Source organism: Mastomys coucha, chromosome X (assembly GCF_008632895.1).
Source record: "Mastomys coucha isolate ucsf_1 chromosome X, UCSF_Mcou_1, whole genome shotgun sequence".
In the NCBI taxonomy this organism is placed as follows: Eukaryota; Metazoa; Chordata; class Mammalia; order Rodentia; family Muridae; genus Mastomys; species Mastomys coucha.
In genome coordinates, this window is record NC_045030.1 from 127,001,503 (window position 1) to 127,019,380 (window position 17,878).

The 17,878-nt window shown below is 36.1% G+C and overlaps 1 protein-coding gene across 6 annotated transcripts in view; it reads right to left on the minus strand.

The window, feature by feature from the left end:
* The window catches only part of Pcdh19 (protocadherin 19), a 105,959-nt gene that overhangs the window by 28,409 nt on the left and 59,672 nt on the right, over positions 1-17,878 (minus strand). For 3 of the 6 annotated variants that reach the window (XM_031367497.1, XM_031367480.1, XM_031367457.1), the window contains one exon: positions 13,314-13,483. In XM_031367497.1, the coding sequence (XP_031223357.1) occupies positions 13,314-13,483 (170 nt within the window). Of the gene's footprint in view, positions 1-13,313; positions 13,487-17,878 lie in introns of all 6 variants that reach the window. The other 3 variants (XM_031367487.1, XM_031367468.1, XM_031367447.1) reach the window with 1 other exon arrangement.

The following is a 17,878-nucleotide window of genomic DNA, read 5'->3' on the forward strand; positions in this document are numbered from 1 at the left end:
AGAGCAATGAGGCAAAAGTAATACATATCATCTTAAGGATTGAGCTGTGCATTGTTTGACCTAGGGAAGGCTAAGTAGAATCACCACTATTAAAGTAACAGAGATTTGCTTACCTCACAAGGGTTCCAGAATATATGGATGTTTATTTTAATTTTTATTTACATTACCTCATACTTCACTTCATGTCATTCATGGCTATCTTATAATCTCTTTATATCTCAGGAGAGATGATTCACAAAAATGACTGGGTAGGGAATTGAACTTTCAAACATCTATACATTTCACAATAAGTAAATCAAATAACAATTATCAAATGTTCTTTAGGGCACAAATTGCTCTGAGCAAACTCGTGAGGTTGTGTGACCTCCCTTTTCTATGCATTTCCATCCTCTAAGACTATATTCAGTATCTAGAAAGTCAGCCTCCCTGCATCTCTCCATAATCTCCAGTTTGGAACAATATCTAATAAAATTCATTTACAACCTAATATGAATTTGAAGACATATATTCACTGTCTTCAGGTGGGGTGCCTGAAATTTCAACTATCAACATGAAATTCAATGCCTTGGCCTTTGTTCAAAGGATCACAGATATGGAGTTTTGGATAATAGGGATGCTGAGATCAAACAGAAAGGAAAGGCTAGGCCACTGACTCAATCTACTGTTTATGCTTTTGGTACTTAATATTTGGCAGAAAATAGACAAAGTGAATCATCTCATAACTACCTTGACAAGTAATTTCTGTCATTCTCCCATTTTGCAAATGAGAAAAAAACAAGTGACTAAACTGAGGTCCACAGTCATCAATTATCAAAGGTTAACCTGGGACTTAGACTTGTCCTATTCCAAAGTCTGCATTCTTTTTTTTTTTTTTTCCCATGCTGTGTGGCAAGACTGACAATGTTGATCTTGAGTATTATGGATTAATATTAAACTATTTGTATTTCATTAGAGCCAGTTTATAATGGCTACACCCTATATTTATAGGGCGCTGTGTAATCTAGAAGACTCCAATGAGAAGCAGAATTCTCAGGCTTACCTATAAGTGTTATTTACACCAGGCATATCAAAGGAAGTCTTGATTATATCTCATTATATCCCTGCCGATCTTAGTTTCAACCACAGATATGTGGAGCTTATGTCATTGCTCTCTCATCACCTCATTCTAATTTTCTGTACAATTCTCAGTGTACTGAGATTCTGACTTTATTCCTCACTTCAAATGGCTTTCATTCTTTGAATTTTGGTTTTAACTCTATGCTTGTCTAGCACTTAGAATTGTTGTAAAGGATAAATAATACATTATAGTATCAATTGCTTATCATAATTATTCCAAGAGACTGTAAGGTTTCAATCCTTCTATATTTATGGCAATGGAAATTTAGGATGCCAGAACGACTCAATAATGCTACAGGTTAAACATCTGGTTCCATAGCTGAATGTCTGGTATGAGAATTTTAAGCTCTAAAGGATCCTAGATGATGATTAATACTGTTCCACTCAAAGATGCTCTCCTTTTCGAAATTATGTAAGACACTTTGTAACTTTGTAAATCTCATTTAAGAGACAGCTAATTTCTCATCTAGATATTCAGTCCTACAGGATCTGTAAATCATTTATTTTAGATAATTCATATTTAGAATACAAAAGAAAAACCACTATGAGGTGCTAAAGAAGGATAAGCAAAGGGACAGGGTGCAACAGGCTTCAAATGCTCACAATGATATTTCTTTAATGCTGTAGTTACTCCCAAGTGTTGGGCATACCAAACAGAGAGTGGAATGGGGAACTAACAGTGATAAAGAATGCTGCTCCTCATTCTTCTTTATGGAAATGCAGTATTTTCAGCAGTGGGATGGACCACCTGACAACCTATCATTTTGAGTTAAGGAGCACTTGTTTGCAGATGTCTTCCACTTCCAAAACTTCAACTCTCATCTTTGACCCATTATCACATGGGAAACAAAACTGAACTTTAACTTTACTCAAAATTCAGTCCAAAACACCAGGTAGACAGGCTCTAGCAGGCTTGCTGCAGCTACAGCCTTGGAATAGGACCTGCAGACCATCAACAGATACATGTGTTGATGTTAGATGTAGACATGGTGCAAACAATCGCAGTCCACTTCCATAGTATCAGAATCTGGAAACCATTGTAAATTATATGAATATAGAACTTTTCTGGCATTTCACTTCCCAGAAAAAAAATATAGATCAATCACACAAATTTTACTAAAATGTCCAGTCATTTTCCTTGATAACCGGAAGCACTATACTAACACAATCCTTAGAGTAAACTGTATTTCTTTTAAAAAGCCTGAACAGACAATTTTAAGGGTCACTACTTGGCATCACAAAGGAAACACCAAAAGATTAAATAGGAGATGATGAGTTTGAAGTGTTGGTTTTTTTGGTGCCTGTTCTGGTAGTTCAGGCCATTTCCAGACTCAGTAGCTGAATAGATTGATTAGCAGCTGAGTTCAGGAAGTGCTCACTTGCTGTGTTAGCAGACTAGTGTGATTTGATACACCTACCCTGGGGTTAACTAGGGCCCAATGGTAATGTTTTCTACAGTCAAAAAACTCAAATGGAAGGTTTTCTTTCCATTAAATTCCAGCTTAAGTAAATTATAAACCTGAAAGTGTTTGGTGAAACTCAGACAGGTACAATGAAACCTTCTATATTGACAGCCCTCACAAAGGCCTGGATATAGGTCTCTGAAATCTACTTGGTGCTTAGGCATTGTATTTCTGAGTTCTCATTTTGCCACTAACCAAAATAACCCAGTATACAAAAACTCAGGCTTAATAGAGAACTCACAGATAATGACTCAACTTTTTTGAAATGTACAAACAGTCTGATGATCATTGAGTCCAGAAAAATAATTTGTACTTTGTGCTGCACTCTGGACTTTGTCATCAATTTGTATTCTGACATTAATACAGCTGTTCAACTGTTTTGTACATCAGTTTTTCTCCCAGAAAGAAAAATTGGAACAGATATTTATATGCAGCGTGTCTGTGGGATGCAATCAATGCTCAAATTAAAAGGACTAAATTTTCTGGCTAGTCATGGCAATAACAAAAGTTGCCTGAGTTTAAAATAATTTACTTTTGCATATCAGTAATAGTTGTGTTTCTGTAGCTAGCTTGCTTTCGTTTATCAGCAGGGTACAACCTGACTCTTAGAAGCTGGAGGCATTTTTTGTCTCAATAAGCTCATTTTTAAATTAAATTAAAATCAAAACCATTCTTTTGGTTCATCTCCCAGATTAAAGCTAACTGACAGCCTCATTAATGATTAAAAACAGCAGGTGGTGATGGCTTGGAACAGTTTGACCAGTCTAAATATCTTGGAACCTCCATCTCTCCCCTTCTCCCTCTTTCCCATGTATTAAAATGGAAAGATTCTGTTGTTCACACAGGTTAGTAATTTTACAGACTGAAGAGCAGAGAGGGAAGCAAGTCATCCAACATCTATTGAAGGGAAGAAAAATATAGAGATTGAGAAAATGGCAGCAGAGAAGTTGGAAAGGAGATTTCTGGCACAGATTTGGAATTTGCAAACTAATGCCTGGGAAGCTGCCTTGCTATAATCAATTAGGGCTACCAAGTTTTCCCAGGTAATTAGAGCAACGTATGCTTACAGATTTTCACTTAAAAGAAACAGCATTATAAATTATCCTTTCAGTCAAACCAGATTTCAATTATACTCCCATAAGACTTGGAGACTAGATTGTAGGCCACAGTTCAGAAAGCCACTAGGGTTTAGTCTGTTGGACTAAGAGCCCATAAACTTACGTATAGGGCTCTAACTTCAACCATGTGGAAATTTTTCCACTTAAGTTGAGACAGAAATCCAAGTAATCTCGGTTGCTTTGAAGTGGGTATTACTTAGATTAAAAACAAGACTTTCAACTAAATAATGTCTACTTTTTTTTATTTAGCAGTCTGCCTGTTACCAAACCTTGTGAAGGATAACAAAGTAGAAGTATTATTTCTGATTATAGGGATCCTTAAGAGACAGTCTCTCAAAAAGCCTCTTCAATGTGGCAGTGTGAATTCAGAGTTCAATTTGTGATAAACTCCTTTAGTACCTCCTGGATCCAGTGCCTTTCAAGTCACCTCTGCTACATGCCAGCTTGTACATACCTCTAGGCACATAGTAGATCTTTGACCTGTCTATTTCTAAATGATGTCCAGAGTTCATCATAAAACCTTAAATCTCCCGCAATGCCCTTTTGAATTTGTCACCTACACATAGATGGCTATCCTCAAAAGATATGCTTGATAACTCTAGAGACCATTTCATTGTCAATTTTCTTTTTTATTTATTTAATTTCTCTCTCTTGGGGGTGTATGTGCACACACGTGTGAGAAGGGATATGTGTGTGTGTGCATGTGCATAAGCACAGAGACAAGAGAAGGATTTCAGGTGTTCTGTGCTTGTCCCCTTGAGACAGAGACTCCAGGTAAATCTTGAGTTTGGCCAGTGGTCAGTAAGCTTTAACCATTTTCTGAGTTTCTGCAACCTCCCACCACTGAGTGCTACAGGTTCGGAAAATCATATCCAAATTGTTAACTAGGTTCTGATAATTTAACGTCAGGCCACCATGCTTAAACACAGTGTTCTTGCCTGCTGAGTCATCTCCCCAGCCCCTCGCTGTGAATAACAATTTTATATTCTATTCACTTAGCAGAATAATTGGCTTTTGAGATACTATTCTTCCAAGTTACAAAAAAGGAGTGTCTGTCGTTTCCACTCACCTTGAGTTTTAGAAGGTCATGTATGATCAACTTCTAGATTATTCAGGACCTCTGAAAACATCTCTATAAGAGCCTGTGGATAGTACCTTAACAAGCAATGTTTCTCTTTGCCCTAGAGGCCCACTTAAACATTGTCTGACCTGGTATTTGCTGTTATTTTTTTTTTCTAAGCTGGAGATTTATTGTGAAGTCTTACATGAAGAAAAAGTGAAAATAATTCCTTGTAGAAAATTTACCTTTTCAGTGTGGCTATATCAACAGGCTATCCCTGGCTCGATGTGTACTAGACTCATGGTGAAGACAGAGATTTAAAACACCAGGGGAAAAACTAATTCTTGATGACTGAAAAACAAGTATGGCAAAAGAAACTCCATCTTGCTAGGGCCCACGTACTAAAAGATGCTGTATAATTCTGATATTCTTTAAATTGCTTCTTAAACTGTTAGCATACTTAATTCCCCATATTTATTTCATAGTAACTGTACTAAAGGAGAAAGAATAAAAAAATACAAATATTTAAACACTGTTTAGACTCATGCTTCTCTATCCTGATGAGTTATAATGGTTCACAGTTTTTATAACTGTAGACAGAAATAAGTTTATATAAAAGAAGAGTTTCAAAAAGGATAATGATCATCCTATTTTAGTGCATCTTTTAAGCATGTGAAGCAGTCAATATTATAACCTCTTAGGCTATGGGTCACGATCTCATATAAAATCATGTAACTGAAAGTGGTGACTATAGAAAAAGTGACACCAGTTAAATATCACTGGTTACACAGCAACTATACATTAATTTGAATTAGAGACATGCTGAATCTGAGGTATTTCGGGCAATGATAGTTCATGTTGAATCCGGCAATAGTATCGCAGCTCTGGTTGTTACAACACAACATGCGTACTTTACGTTGTGCATACCATAGCACCACATAACACCAACTAACACTACTTGAAGCCTTGGTCAGAATATTGAATGGTAGAAAATTCCATGTTTATTGCACTGTTATTCTAGAAAACAACAGGACTTAATCACACAAAACAAAGGCTTTTATTATTTTTTCTCGCATAATTCCTCAGCAAATATTAAATTAGTATATTTTGAATTATATTGCCTTAGAATGCCTTATTTTTAAAATGGGATGTTTAAGTTGCTGACCTGAGTTTCATTTATTTAAAAAATTATTAAAGAACTCTGACTTGGGATTAGAACATGATACTGAAGAATTCTTATACTTTTGCCATTTTGCGCTGTGTATTTGTACAAAGCAGTGTTCTCATTGATGGTTATAAAAATCATACTATTTGTAAACTAAATTTAAAAGAATTAAGTTTCTATATCCTACAGTATAAAATATCTACCCAATATTTAACTCCTTATGTAAAAATAAATGAGTAAATTCACATTATTCATATGCAAATTTTCTTTAATATTTAATAAATGTTAAAAGTATGTATATACAAATATATATTTTTAAAATAAATTTGGCTATGATTTATGATTAGGAAAGGATTTACTTATATACGTATTTGGTGCATATATATACTTCAAGTCCTTTACACCTTTTTACAGGAGAAATAAGTCAAGAGTGGAAAAAATTAAGAAGCCACCATTTTGACTGTTATCCTGATGGCAGCATATCTATTCATCCTAGCCTACAGAACTTACTTCTGCATGCAACATCTGGAAAAGATTCACCTAGCAAATCACCCAAATACAGCATAATTTTATCTAGCATATAATCTTGGGCTTCCTGCTATTTCTCCAATGGGATCCCATTTCACCAAAGTATCTTTTAAAATGCATTTTGCTTTCCAGTTCAAATAATCTTAATTGATTTCTTCACTGATCATATGGCAGTCTATTCCATACTGGACCATTTATGCTACTGGTTCATAAACTCCTACAGACTCAAACTCTAAATTGTTCATTGTGCTCCCTCCTCTATCTTCTGGTGCTTAAAAACAATGCAATTCATAGTGTAATCTAATCAAGATAGCACATGGCATTCTCTGGATGAATAATGAATCTTTTATCTTAACTGGTATTAATAGTAAATTTGCAAATGCCCTTGAATATGAAGCAACTAAAAGTTCCAAAGGGATTATAAAAACACTGTGTGTATCACACACACACACACACACACACACACACACACACACACACACACACACACGTACTTTTCCTATTTGAAAGAAGATAATCAGCTGGTTTTACTCCAAATGTCTTACATGAAGAAAAACTGATGATAAAGTATAAAAAAGTGAATAACTGCTAATGTCAAAGATATTTCACTAGTTATAGCAACTTTCTAAGGAAATCAATGACTGTCTTAATAAAATATAAATAATGCTTCATAAAAATCCTATTATCTAATACAATGTAGTTGACAAAAAAATAAGCTATACCTCTCACCTCTCTCCCTAGCTTCAAAGTTATAAATAACTTTTTAACATAGAGAAAAATAAATATTTCTGGGCATCATAAAAAAGTTGAAGTAGGCATTGAACAGCCATAAACCAGCAAGGTAAGAAACCTATCATCCTATGGGGAAATTAAAGATGAACGGGAAATTCAACCTCAGAACAAGTATGTTTTAAAATGTTTTCTGATATTGTTGCATAAATTACATCAGGAGATATTTTCATAAAGTCTTTTGTATTGGCATAATATTAATAATTTTATTATTGAGTCATCTCAGTAGAGCCTAAGTAAGTCAAAGTGAAAACATGGTACTTTAGCAGGTCAGTAAGATCAGAGTTAACACATTCATTTTTCAGAGCCATACACACGAGCCCTCAAAAATATTGTTGAATGAGGAATGGCAGATGGGTCAGTTAGTATAGGCTTTTACAGTTCAATCTCCATGACCCACATGGTGGAAAAAGAGAACCAATTTTCCCCAAGTTGTCCTCTAACATAAACATGTTTGTCACTACTCAAAAACTCTCCCCCCCCCTCACACATACACACACACACAGAGAGAGAGAGAGAGAGAGAGAGAGAGAGAGGGAGAGAGAGAGAGAAAGAGATAGACAGACAGACAGACACAGATACACACATATACACAAATTAATAAATGTAATATTATTTTTTAAATTTTCGAATGAAGAATTAGTATTTTGTGCATGTCTTATGCCTACTTAATATCAAAACACTCTACTACCTGGAGTAACATTGTAAATCTGACTTTATGCTCAAGTAATTAAACATTTCAATGTGTATATTTGTAAGAAGATGAAAATATTTTTAAAAGTTTCTATATGAGCAAAACTAGGAAAGAAATAACCACATGAATTGCAAAACAGTATATCTAGCCTCAAAGATGCTAATTCAGGTCCAGGGGGATCTAATCAACCTCTTTGTTGAAGTAAAGATAAAACTTTTTGACAGCAAATGCTATTCTGATAAAATGGAATTTTCAATTACTCTATGAACATCTGGTCAGAGATACAATTTCTGGAGCCCAGCAGCATACCGCTTTGCAATGTCACAAAATATTCTCCACTGAGAGCTCCCTGTTTTGCCAAGAGATTAATTGAAATGAGTGTTTAGAAATTTAGTGAGGTGAAAGGTAAGTCAGGGGGATAGATAAAGAGATAAAGAAAGATGTTCAGTCACTGAATCCTAATTTCTTTTTTTTTCCTAATTTCATTAATAGACTAGAGAAAATGAAATTCCACACTGTTGATAGAGTGTTGAGTATAAACATCTTAATATACTTGTGGTTGACATTAGTCTATATATGGAATGAAGACTATGGGACATTTTTATGGCAATGGTGTAGCAGCAGTCGCATCAGGTGCACACCAAGTTCTTAGGATCCATATTTTACAAAGAAAATACATTAAGTAATATTTAGGTGATTTCCTTTGTAAATAAGTTAAGCAAAATGCAGAACTTAACACTTCCCTGTTAAAACTTCTTCCCTAAATGAAGCAATGATTATCTTGCATTGGGTATACTTGGATGTGAAAAGCACATCACTGGAAGTTTCTGTGTATTGCTTCTATTTGGTACCAATTAGTATGGGAAAGAAACCAACTCAGTGTTGTAGTGAACTCAAAATTAGGTTCATATTAGAGCAATTACAGTCAGCTTTTCAGTAGATGAATTTATAATCAATAATTAAAATCATAAGTAAATTGAGTGTGATTTGAAACAAATTACTTGGAACTAGTGTGCAGTTCTAAGATATGATCCCCATAAACTTTAGTTTCATATATATATATATATACACACATATATATATATATATATACATATAATACATTTAAGCATAATACAATATCCACATCACCATAAATGGCCTTGCAAAAAAAAGTATACAAGAGATCTACTAAGAGGGAAAAAAGAGATCTACTAAGGCCAGCACTAGTCATCTCAGAGAAAAATTTGCTAAGGAGAAATTCAATCTGTTAATATCCTCAATTATGCAACAAAATCTGGAGCCTTAGACATCACTTGCTACCCTATTGCCAATTTTAGGCATTAAAGGAGTCAATATTCTTATCTTCTCAGGAAAATGGTAAACTTACTAAATAAAATCAGATAGGGAATGAATTGGTGAAGAGATGTGATTGTAGAAGGGAAACAAAATACCCATGGAAGGAGTTGCAGAGACAAAGTGTGGAGCAGAGACTGAAGAAAGGACAATCCAGAGACTGCCCCACCTGGGGATCCTTCCCAAATACAATCACCAAACCCAGACACTATTGTGGATGCCAAGAAGTGCTTGCTAACAGAAGCCTGATATAGCTGTCTCCTAAGAAACTCTGCCAGTACCTGACTAATACAGAAGTGGAGGCTCACAGCCATCCATTAGACTGAGCACAGGTCCCCAGTGAAGGAGCTAGAGAAAGGATCCAAGGAGCTGAAGGTTTGCAGCCCCTTAGGATGAACAACAATATGAACTAACTAGTATCCCCAGAGCTCCCAGGGACTAAACCACCAACCAAAGAGTACACATGGGGGGACTCATGGCTCCAGCAGCATATGTAGCAGAGGATGACCTAGTCGGTCATCAGTGGGAGGAGAGGCCCATGGTCCTGTGAGGGTTTATTCCTCAGTGTAGGGGAATGCCAAGGCCAGGAAGTGGGAGAGGGTGGGTTGGTGAGCAGGGGGAGGGGGGAGGGAATATAACTTTTTTTCAGAGGGGAAACCAATAAAGGGGATAACATTTGAAATGTAATAAAGAAATTATCTAATTGTGTGTGTGTGTGTGTGTGTGTGTGTTTCTGTGTGTGTGTGTGTGTGTGAAGAGATGTGATTGTGATGTCCAAGCTCAGCATCAAATCACTCCAAGCAGAAAAGAAGCTTTGCCAAATGTGGTAACACTTGTTCTCAAGGTGCTTTGAGACTAATTGAGAGATAATATTCTAAACAGTATAGTATGTCAAGTGGAAGTTTAGGCTAAAGATCATCTTTTCCAGGAAGTCACGAAATCCATAGGACTGGGGACAAACCTACACAAGCCATATTAATTTATGGGCATGATGGATGGCAAATAAAGCTGGAGTTCTATGGCAAGCAGGGAATTAAGCTCAACAAGGTTACCCACCTACTGACTTAGTTTCAAACTTAAGAGAGATGCAATGGTTTAGAGTAGATGTAGAAAGCAGAGACTCTTCATCCCTTCTTTGGCATCCTGACCGAGATCACAAATATGTTTTTGTAAAATAATCAAAACACAATCCAAACTCTCCAGTGTCTAAATATCTGGGTTTTGTCCTTTGAATTTTAAAGTCTTTTAAATAGTCTCCTTCCCTTACTGAACATAGTAATTCTAGAGTTTCTCTGCCTAGGAGGACTCTCACAGAAAAGCTACTGAAAACTAAGACATTGGGCCTTAACTCAAGACAGAAAATCCCCTTGTCAGCCACACTGAGCATTCACATGCTGTAGCAAAGTTATAAAGACAAATACTGAAGTTACTTAAAGCAGTTCAGTGAAGCCTAGGGCTCCAGGGTCTCTCAAAAGGAGTGAACCAAATATAATCTCCACGATCTTAAATACTGACAATACAATGAGATCATATAACAAGCCATTTCTGCCAACTCAAGGGAAAAGAATAATGGGTACATAAAAATCCTTTTTTTTTGACATTCCTGAGATTTCCCATCAAATACATGTTCTTACATGTACAGAAAAAGGGGTAATGCTAATGTTGAAAGTAGAAATGTCATAAGAAAGACTAACAGTTATGGCATGTAAGATGAGCCAAACTCCCTAATACAGTGATGTAAGACTTTATACCCTTTGTTAGTTGTATTTGGTATTGTATTTGTATTTGTTGCAATAGTTCTCACAAACAAAAAGAAGTATCAGATTCAGAGTTTTGTCTGAAGAATTCAAGATCAGGATTGTATGGTAAATTATCCTAGTGAGTGCATTTCAACTATTGAGCCTTAGCATAAAATAAAATACACATATGAATACAGTTTTGAGACAATAAATACTATAAAATGTAAACAGTTGGAATCATTGGTTGTTTTGTTGTTGTTGTTGTTTTCATTGCTTGTTTGGTTTGGGTTTGGGTTTGGGGTTTTTTCTCATTATTTTGAGTACTAATAATCAACCCAAGTTAGCAGTTCTTGCAGAAAGCCTGGGGTTGGCTTTGAATACACAGTTATGCATTATTATAAAATCATCAGAAGTTGTAGGTGTCACAAGGTAAAGACTAAGATTTAAACAAGAGTATGATTTCTTTTGTCACTCAGACTCAAAAGGACCAACTCAAGTTTTGGTTCAAAGTTTAGCCATTGCTGGAACAATAAAAAATGAAATTATAAGCTTGTAAATCAAATACACAAAAATAAAGATGTCAAAATGCTATAGCAAAGAAAATGTGTCAATGTGCATGAGTGTATGTGAAATCATCAGTTTTATGTAAGAGAGCCTTTGGATGCTGTCATATATTCATTTTCTAATACTCTTGCTGGTATTTAAGCTACACAGTACATAAGGCAACCCATTTGTAAGAAACACTCAGAACATCTAGCTGCAACCCACAGATACTGCTTTCCTAGAGAAATGTGACAAAAAATTAAAACAGATGTTGGTCTAGCCAGGCATAAAGTGAGAATCAATTACAGCGATTTTCTTTCCTGAAGTAATTTCATTTTAGAGAGCATCTAAGAGAAAACCTTTCTGATCTAAATGAAGAAAGCCTTTCTTTGAGATACACATGAGTAGGAAATGATACATATCTGTCTGCATCCTCTAAGAATTAAATTGCCTCTGTTTCAGCTATATAAATGTTTAATTTTTTTCATCCTCAGTCATATAGTAAGGTTTCCCAGAAAGTATATTATCTCTGCAGATGTCACCACTCGCCAATTAAGGAAAGAAGCAGGGTACAATTGGAAGTGACCTCTCTATATTACAGACTTTGACACTTGGATCTCCTGAGGAGGGAATGGATTAGACAATTTAATAGAATTTACACTGGCTAATTTTTTTCCATGAAAAACATTTTGTTTTGTGAATCAGACATTTTTTGGATTCATTTAGAAAACCAAAACAAAAGAGTTTAATGATGTTTACAGTAAAATGAGACAGCTGAAGACCAGCACGTAATCACCAGATTTTGTTTTCTCATCTTTAAGACTTTTAGCAGTAGGGCCTCCAGCTGAGCATGAGACTAGCTTTTCTCAAGACATAGCCAAGCATTCTGAAGCTTCACTGAGCCTAAACACCAAATTGAATTCATACTTCTTAATTGGAAAAGACAGGCTGGTTGCATACCATGTTTACATCAGTAAAATATTGAAAATGACATTTGTGCCCAAGTCCATATGAACAATCTACCTCAGCTCAACTCTGCTAGTGTTTTAATACCCTGGTTTCTGCCTCACACAGTTTTAAAGAACACGTCTTCCTAAAAGTAGTTGTATATGGATTCATAAAAACAGCCTCTTTTCGTACATGAGGATGTGGCTCCTTACATGTGCTTTGAGACTCATTTAACAATAACAGAAGGGTTTGCACGGAGTCAGTCACATTCTCTTAGCCTGCCTCCCCTGTAACCAAAGACATAGACTTCTGCAGTGGTTCCCTGGCTTTGGAATAGCAACCCTGTGGGCAAAATGTAAAGTCTAGCACTTTGTATCCCCAGGAAAGACTACATGATCTGTGAGCAGAGAACAGTCGCTGGGGTAAGTTAACCAGACTAGTAGAGAAAGAAACCCCACCTCTCTGGTCTCATTGGAGCTATGTTCTATGCAATTTAATTGATCAGCTGAATCCATGCACTATAGCATAAACAGTCAATTATTCCTGGTGAGAAAGCATCTGCTTACTTCCTATGTGCTCAGTGCAGTTATTATGAAAGAGAATGTAGATGCAGTCAGCTTATAAAATGCCCCCAATGTTATACAAGGGGGTAGACTTATCCCAATAGATGTTGTACATCTCAAAACTCTCTAGATGCTGCCAATAGGTGAACAAACTAATAACATATGCAAGGCAATAAAGTAGTACAATGAATCTAGAAAGACTCTGGGTTCTTTGGAGCACACAGTTTCAACTTAAAATTGTCCAGCCCTTACCATGGTCAGGCATCTGAGATCCCATGGAGGTCACACTGGTGTTCAGGACATCATTCACAGCAGTATCACAGTACAGGCTCCTCTGGACATCGTGCTCACTGTCAGTCTGGTCACTCTCCTCATGCCCACTATCCTTCAGGCTGTTGCCCTCTAGGTCCTTGAAGGTGGAGCTGCTGGGTTGAAGAAAGTATGTTAATTTACAACTGCGATAGATCTTACTCTTAAAATCTTTCCTAGCCAGGATGATGTCAGCTCTGTATGGGGTCCAGCAGTAGCTAGATTGTCCAAAAGGGTAGAAATATGAAGAAGAGACATTTCTGTTAGAAGATAATAGAATTTAACAATAAAAAGAGGTTCTCAGTATTGGATGCTGATACAGCTAACATGTTCATTTGCTTCTTTTTAGTGCTTCACCACAGGCAAGGTAGTTGGAGATCGAAATCTAAAAATATTTCTAAAGAATATCACAATTCTAGTTTTCTCCCATTCTTACACAATTAAAGTCAAATAGAAATAGTTAATGTTTTCTGAGAAATTACTGTCCATGAGTTACTGTTTTAATAAATCACCATTAACTTTCTAAGTCATATTGGCTGTATAAAGAAAAGATGCTAATAATATTCTTATTTATACATGAGACAACAGAGTTTTATAGACGTTAAATAACTTGCACAAGGTCACACTGATGACAAAACGAAACAAAACAAAACAAAACAAAACAAGTGCAGCACATCTAAGACCAAACTCAGCTTGTCAAATGTCAGTGGTTAAAATTGTTTCTCTAGAGAATCTACTAATCATCAACTATAAAAAGCAAAAATGGTGGAAACTAAGGTAGTGTAATTAAAATTAAAAGGATGATCAGGGTTGAAGAAAACCAGGTGAGTCTCTTGCTTCTTTGATTGCTTACAGAGTCTCATTCTGTACCCCAGGTTGACCGTGACCTTGATATGTAGTCAACATTGGCCTTTGAACTTGTGACAAGTCCCTTCTTCAGGCTTCTCCTGCATCTTGGAATTACAAGCCTAAAATACCACATCTGGCTCCCCTGTCAGTTTTGAGTAAAAATGGCGGAGGGACCACTCAAAGAAAAGGATGACTGGATGTAGCTGAGGAAATCATTGGTGCACAGAATGGGTTTGGTCTAATTTTATGTTTCTATTTGCCTGGGCAAAGGGTGATCCAGGTAGCTAGTTACGCCTTATTTCAGAATGTGTCTTTGAGTGTGTTAGCTGAAGAGATTAGCATTTAGATTGAAGAACTGAGTAAAGCATGAATCTTTCCCCAATGTTGGTAGGATTCATCCAATCCATTGAAGACGTCCTGAAAAGAACAATAAGCAAAAGGTTGAATATCCTTACTACTTGAACTGGGACATCAATATTCTCCCATATTCAGAACTCCTCATTTTCAGGCTTCCAGGCTCAGACTGGAATCTCTACAACTGGGTTTCTAATTTTCAGGCTTTCAAATTATACCATCAGCATCTTCTAGTTTATTGGTGACCAAGCATAAAATTTCTGAAAACTCCACAACTACATGAATCAATGTTTTAAACTTTGAACATTTACAGCCCTGCCTCTCAGAGGCATTAAAAAGTTCACTGCATATGGTGATAGCTATGCCATGGACCAGGGACACTGTCACTCTGCACATTTGTCCTAGAGGAAGCCTATAAAATTAACTCAAGACCAACTTTGAATTGGTGAATGCTTGGTGACATAAACATAAAAACTGAAAGATCAAAAGAAAACTGGAAAGCTATGGTTATAAGAAAATGAGGAGTCTGGTGATGTAATGTACTGTCCTATTAGTTAATTATTTCAGAAAATATATCTGAGCATCAGTCTTTAAAATCCAAATCACTCAACAGACCAATTTACTCAGCTCCTCCAAATTATGTCACAGAGAAATCTCAGTCCAATCAATCTACCAGGATGTAAGTATTTAAGAATATCCTATAATTCTTTCATGGTCAAAAAGACCAATTGGAAACTCATGATTTAAAGTTTTTTTTTTACCATTCCTAGCTTCATGGCACAGATTCTATGGTTTCCTATATACACTCATCCAAAATTTAAATAGATTCAAAGTTTATATTTTAGAAATAAAAATTGGCCCTGCCTACAAGCATTCATAATACCTCAACAGAGAACCAATGACCTGCCTGCATGTTATTACAGACTGTTCCATTTTTATGATAAATATTAGCTTTCAACCTATATTATCTGGTTGTGAAACATAATGAAAATTTCTTTAAACCTTCAGCACAAAAACTGCCGTGTTAAGCCAAAGAACTCAAGGCTAAATTGAATGTACTTCAGTAGTTGCCAAAATTTGCTTGAGTTATATGATAGTGAATGAAATAGTCTGAAGACAAATGTAATTGGCCATCCCTTAGAGTAGGGCTTCTTAATCTTGGTACTATTGAATTTTTAGGTCACATAATTCTCTGTTGTGTACATCCTGTGCATTATGAGATGTTTAATGGGTCTTTTGGCCTTTGCCCATTAGTTGTCAGTGATGACCACCACGAAGTTTAGCAATTAAAAATCTCTCCAGGGAAACACTGCAAATCACTCTCGGTTGAGAACAACTGTTCTACATTCTTTCACCAGTATTAGTGTAACATGGTAGGCAGACAAAAGCCAAAGTTGAAGTCATTAGGGCAAGTGATAATGTACAATCTGTCACTTTGTGTGGCTCTAGGCTCCACATCTAATCCTTGATTTCCTTGCCTTGATAGATTCACTTCATAAAAATCTCCCTCACAAGATCATCCTGAAGACTCAGTAAGATACTTTGCATGAAAAACCAGATAGAAATCGATGTCCAAAGAAATTAGCATTACTTAATATGATCACTATTATGTATTATAATGTTTCATTCACATTGCAGTTAAATAATATAGCCATGGTATTTTATGGGATTATTATAAGAATTTTATATTTATTTAATGAATTTTCCTATCTTCTGTAAACACTTGTGAGCCATTGTCCATTATGTCTTTTCTCCTAAAATTGGGAAACAGGAAAATAAATCTCCTGTCAAATATATGTCCTTGCCTTATTGAATGATAAAAACTATATGACCTGATGCACTTTTCATTTTGGCTTGGCTTCTCAAAAGCTTCAAGGTAAGCATAATGTTTAATTGCACTGAGTTATCAGCCTGGAAGCTGGTGATCTCTATCTCACTTCTCCTAATTGGTTTTAAATCTGCCTTTTTAAAATTTTGTCATCCATTTTATATGCATCAGAATGCTGCAATCAACCTCGAGGCTTCTGGGGAGGTAGGAGTTCCAGGTAAAAAATAGAAAATATTAAAACAGGGAAAGATTAGCTACTATGATCTAAGGAACTGCTGTTGTGAGCAAAAGAAGAAAATTCACAAAGGTATAGCCACTACCCCTTCAAACCTCAGGATAGTTAACTCATTTAAAGATCAGTTTGCCCATCTGACAAACTAAGTACTGCTTACTGTGATCTTGTAGGGACATTTAGTGGCTTAATGAATGGATTTGTGTAAGGCAGTTTAAGAACCAGTGAGCAAGAAGCTGCAAACAGTAAAAGAGCCTGGTAAATGGCTACTCACCCAAAACAAATAACAATTTATGCCCTGGCATAAAAATGCTGATTTCACTTGCTTTATTACCTGTGTGCCTCTTGGGAGATGAGACACTTGTAAAACAACTTTTGTGGGACAATAAATTAGGGGCACCTGTTTTCAATGGTATTGTAAATGCAAATGTTTCTATTAGTGCTCTGGTGGCCAGCAGAGGGACAAGCTCGCCTTAAAACACCTAGAGCAGAGTCCTATACATGTGTTTGATGGAAGAACATTATACTCATACTAACCTGTATGTGTCCTTTAAAATATTACTTTTGCAAAAGACAGAAGAATCTGAAAGGATACAGGTCAAATCTCTAATAGGTGATCCCACATACCTAGAGAATGCCATTTATCACTAAGAAGAGTCAAAAAAAAAAGTATGGTAACTGGAGCTAAGGAAGTATAATTCAGAGTGTTTTCCAGACACTTCTGTCACTAACCACCTGTTACATATATGCTAATATTTGGAACTTCAATATAGATAGAGCAACCGACTGCCTTTACTGATGCATACTGTTGTTCAGAAATTGCTGCTTTAAAAGAAAAATTTTAATGAAAATAAATAGTTTCCCTCTGCTCCTTTCTCCTATTTATCTGAAAAACATGTACCAAGTACTGACCGCATACATGGCGCTGTGCCTCATGCTACAGAACTCCTGTACTATTTTGGTAGTGAAGAAAACCAACATGCATAGCTTAGAAGCCAGGCTTCATTTTCTTTTCTAAACTGCTTCTGATGTGTTGCTCAATTACCGTTGTGTTTTCTTTGAGCTACAGCCTCATGCTCTACTTGATATGGCTCCAAAAGCACTCCAGGAGTTGATATTAGCCAGCAGTGCAGCGAACAGGCTTGAGGAAAAGAACATTGCAGCTGTGGAAAAAAGTAGCACAGCTGGCCTTCCTTACTTTGAGGAGATAGCAGGGATGCAAACATAGTGGTGCTAAAATCCATC